The 3,727-nt window shown below is 36.1% G+C and overlaps 1 protein-coding gene across 12 annotated transcripts in view; it reads left to right on the forward strand.

Annotated features, from left to right (window-relative positions):
- Positions 1 to 3,727, forward strand: part of DNAH12 (dynein, axonemal, heavy chain 12) — a 192,246-nt gene that overhangs the window by 85,646 nt on the left and 102,873 nt on the right. For all 12 annotated transcript variants that reach the window (XM_010851635.1, XM_010851634.1, XM_010851636.1 and 9 more), the window contains 2 exons: positions 1,267 to 1,450; positions 1,584 to 1,724. In XM_010851635.1, the coding sequence (XP_010849937.1) occupies positions 1,267 to 1,450; positions 1,584 to 1,724 (325 nt within the window). The remainder of the gene's footprint in view (positions 1 to 1,266; positions 1,451 to 1,583; positions 1,725 to 3,727) is intronic.

The raw sequence follows: 3,727 nt of genomic DNA on the forward strand, positions 1-3,727 counted from the left end.
GATGGGACTGGATGCCATGATCTTAGTTTTCTGAATGTTGAGCTTTAAGCCAACTTTTTTTTTTTTTTTTTAAGCCAACTTTTTCACTCTCCTCTTTTACTTTCATCAAGAAGCTCTTTAGTTCTTCTTCACTTCTGCCATAAGGGTGGTGTAATCTGCATATCTGAGGTTATTGATATTTCTGCCAGCAATCTTGATTCCAGCTTGTGCTTCCTCCAGTCCAGCGTTTCTCATGATGTGGTCTGCATACAAGTTAAATAAGCAGGGTGACAATATACAGCCTTGATGTACTCCTTTCCTATTTGGAACCAGTCTGTTGTTCCATGTCCAGTTCTAACTGTTGCTTCCTGACCTGCATACAGATTTCTCGAGAGGCAGGTCAGGTGGTCTGGTATTCCTATCTCTTTCAGAATTTTCCACAGCATAGCATTAATTCCCAGTCGTTAGCCTCTGTTAACAGTTAATTTGCCACCCACAACTTAGCCTGTAAGCCAGTGCCCCTTATTTTAGTCTCTCTCTCTCTTTTTTTTTTTTTTTTTATCATGGCAAGAATACCTTTCTCCCTTCTAGGTACCAATTTCTATCAGTAAGGATGGACTACAGAGAAACAATCTGTACCCAAATCTTAGTGACTTGAGAACAAAGGTGTATTTCTCTATCATACTGTTTTCAGTATAATTTAACATGGAGGTTCTGCTCATCATAATTATTTAGTTCCCAGGATGTTGGAGCAGCCAACGTCTCAACATTGTGGGTCACAGATTGCTAGAGGGAAAAGAGAGAGCTCTGTAGGGTCCCTTATGGGCAGTTATCTCTCCTCTACCAAGTAACACTCATCATTTCCATTTATTACACCTTAGTCACCTAGTAGTCCTAAAAGAGAGCAAGGAAGCCTACTATGTGCCAGCAGAGAGGAGAGTCAGAGGTATTTGACAAAGAGCACTGTAGCAAGTGAAAATGAGGAAAAGTGAATCCTCTCCATCTCCCTGCTTAGGAAACCTCAAGTCATTAAATTTTTTTTCTTAAGTATGCAGTTGTTTCCATTTTCATTTGGAAAATTTTTATTCTCTTTTGTAGATAAAGGTATTAATATTGAGAACTTGATTTAGAGATCAGTTAAATATAACCACCTTATATCTAAGCCAAAGTAATATAATTTCAAAAATTATATGTAGTAATTATAGGGTGAAAATTTATATACAAATATATAGGTAAATAACTTAACTTACCATTATTTTTGATATAATGACTTCTTTTCCTTCATAGTTTTATGTTAGTAGGAGAGCCTTTTGCTGGTAAAACAAAAGTTCTGCATATGCTGGCTGATACTCTAACTCTTATGAATGAACGTGGCTGTGGAGAGGAAGAAAAAGTCATTTATAGGACTGTAAACCCCAAATCCATTACTATGGGCCAACTTTTTGGACAATTTGACCCAGTGTCCCATGAGGTAATCCGCAGTAGAAACATTCTCTACTCTTACTGACAATGCACATTAAGCCAAGAAATTTGAAATATTTTTATGTTAACACTTTATAGTTTTTTAAGGGAAACTTTCCAACTCTTCCTTTTTTCCTCCTCAGTGGACTGATGGTATTGTGGCTAATACTTTTAGAGAATTTGCCTTATCAGAAACACCTGACCGGAAATGGGTTGTATTTGATGGTCCCATTGACACTTTGTGGATAGAGAGCATGAACACAGTACTGGACGATAATAAAAAGGTAAGCCATCACGATTAAAAGTGAAACAGATGCACAGTGTGAGTATACTTAACGCTGCTGTTAAGTCATGTCAGGCTACTGAGCAGTAAACCTAAAATGGTTAACGTGCTAAATTTATGTGTGTTTGTTTTTTTTTTACCACAATTAGAAAAAACAAAGCAGATACAGACATGATTAAGCATGTTATATGTCCAACAACTAAATCCCAAAATTTTAAAATGAAGGATGCAGCAAATTTAAAAAGTTTATAAGTTATCTTTTCAATGAAAACTATGCTGTGGTAAATTCTTTGATTAGTTTTTTTTTTTTTTAAATTAGAATACAAGTATATTAAAACTACTACATTAGCTGGAAGGCATGGTAATGTGATGGGTGATAATAAGTTATGTGACTATAGTCTTAAGGCTTCTTGTAGAACTTTAATGTTTTCAGTTCAGTTCAGTTCAGTCACTCAGTCGTATCCGACTCTTTGCAACCCCATGAATCGCAGTACACCAGGCCTCCCTGTCCATCACTATCTCCCGGAGTTCACTCAGACTCACATCCATCGAGTCAGTTTAATATTTTAGAAGAAAACAAAAACCCTTCTTTTTTGAAAACATAGACTGCTTCAGTGTTTATATGTGGTACATAACCTTAGAACCTGTGAGATTTAAAAAAAATAAGAAAATGGAAATCTTATATTTATTTTAACTGAGAGATAACATATATAATGTATAAAATGAATACCAAAGTTTAGAATCTATGATTTTTTTTACATATGCGTACACCCAGATGACCATAATATAAATAAAAATACCTTAAATTTATTGCTCCCTACAAGGTTCACTTAAGTCCCTATGCAATCTGTACATCTTTCCAAAGGCACAATCGTTATTCTAACTTGTGCTGTAATAACCTAGTTTTGCCAGTTCTTGAACTTCATGTAAATATAATCACACCATATAATATTTTCTTTCTTTTGGTCAATACAACAATCTATGATATTAATATTGTAGTTCCATTTTATTTCTTTATTATTCTTTTAATATCTGTATTAGTATTCTACTGTATCAATATACCACAATTTATTTTTATATCTAAATGAAATACTTATACTACTAAGTAAGCAAACTAGTTTAATTAACATTCAAACATATACTCCAGTACTTTATTATAGGTGGTTAGTCATTTGTTTATTATTCAGTCATATTGATTGGACTAAGGGGGAAAGCAAAAAGACAAGAAATAGTGATGATTCAGAAGAGAGGGTTAATCAGTTTAGTTGAGTCCAAGGTAAGAGAAACCCCAGTAAGACGGTAGGCACTGAGAGAGGGCGTCAGAGGGCAGACAGACTGAAACCATAATCACAGACAACTAGCCAATCTGATCACACTTGTCTAACTCAATGAAACTAAGCCATGCCATGTAGGGCCACCCAAGATGGACGGGTCATGGTGGAGAGTTCTGACAAAATGTGGTCCACTGGAGAAGGGAATGGTAAACCACTTCAGTATTCTTGCCTTGAGAACCGCATGAACAGAATGAAAAGGGAAAAAGATAGGACACTGAAAGATGAACTCCCCAGGTCAGTAGGTGCCCAATATGCTACTGGAGATCAGTGGAGAAATAACTCCAGGAAGAATGAAGAGACGGTGCCAAAGCAAAAACAACACCCAGTTGTGGATGTGACTGGTGATGGAAGTAAAGTCCAATGCTGTAAAGAGCAATATTGCATAGGAACCTGGAATGTTAGGTCCGTGAATCAAGACAAATGGGAAGTGGTCAAACAGGAGATGGCAAGAGTGAACGTCGACATTTTAGGAATCAGCGAACTAAAAGGGTGAATTTAACTCAGATGACCATTATTTCTACTACTGTGGGCAAGAATCTCTTAGAAGAAATGGACTAGCCATCATAGTTAACAAAATAGTCTGAAACGCAGTACTTGGATGCAATCTCAAAAACGACAGAATGATCTCTGTTCGTTTCCAAGGCAAACCATTCAGTATCACAGTAATCCA

This window comes from Bison bison, unplaced genomic scaffold (assembly GCF_000754665.1).
Source record: "Bison bison bison isolate TAMUID 2011002044 unplaced genomic scaffold, Bison_UMD1.0 scf7180017864304, whole genome shotgun sequence".
Classification (NCBI taxonomy): domain Eukaryota; kingdom Metazoa; phylum Chordata; class Mammalia; order Artiodactyla; family Bovidae; genus Bison; species Bison bison.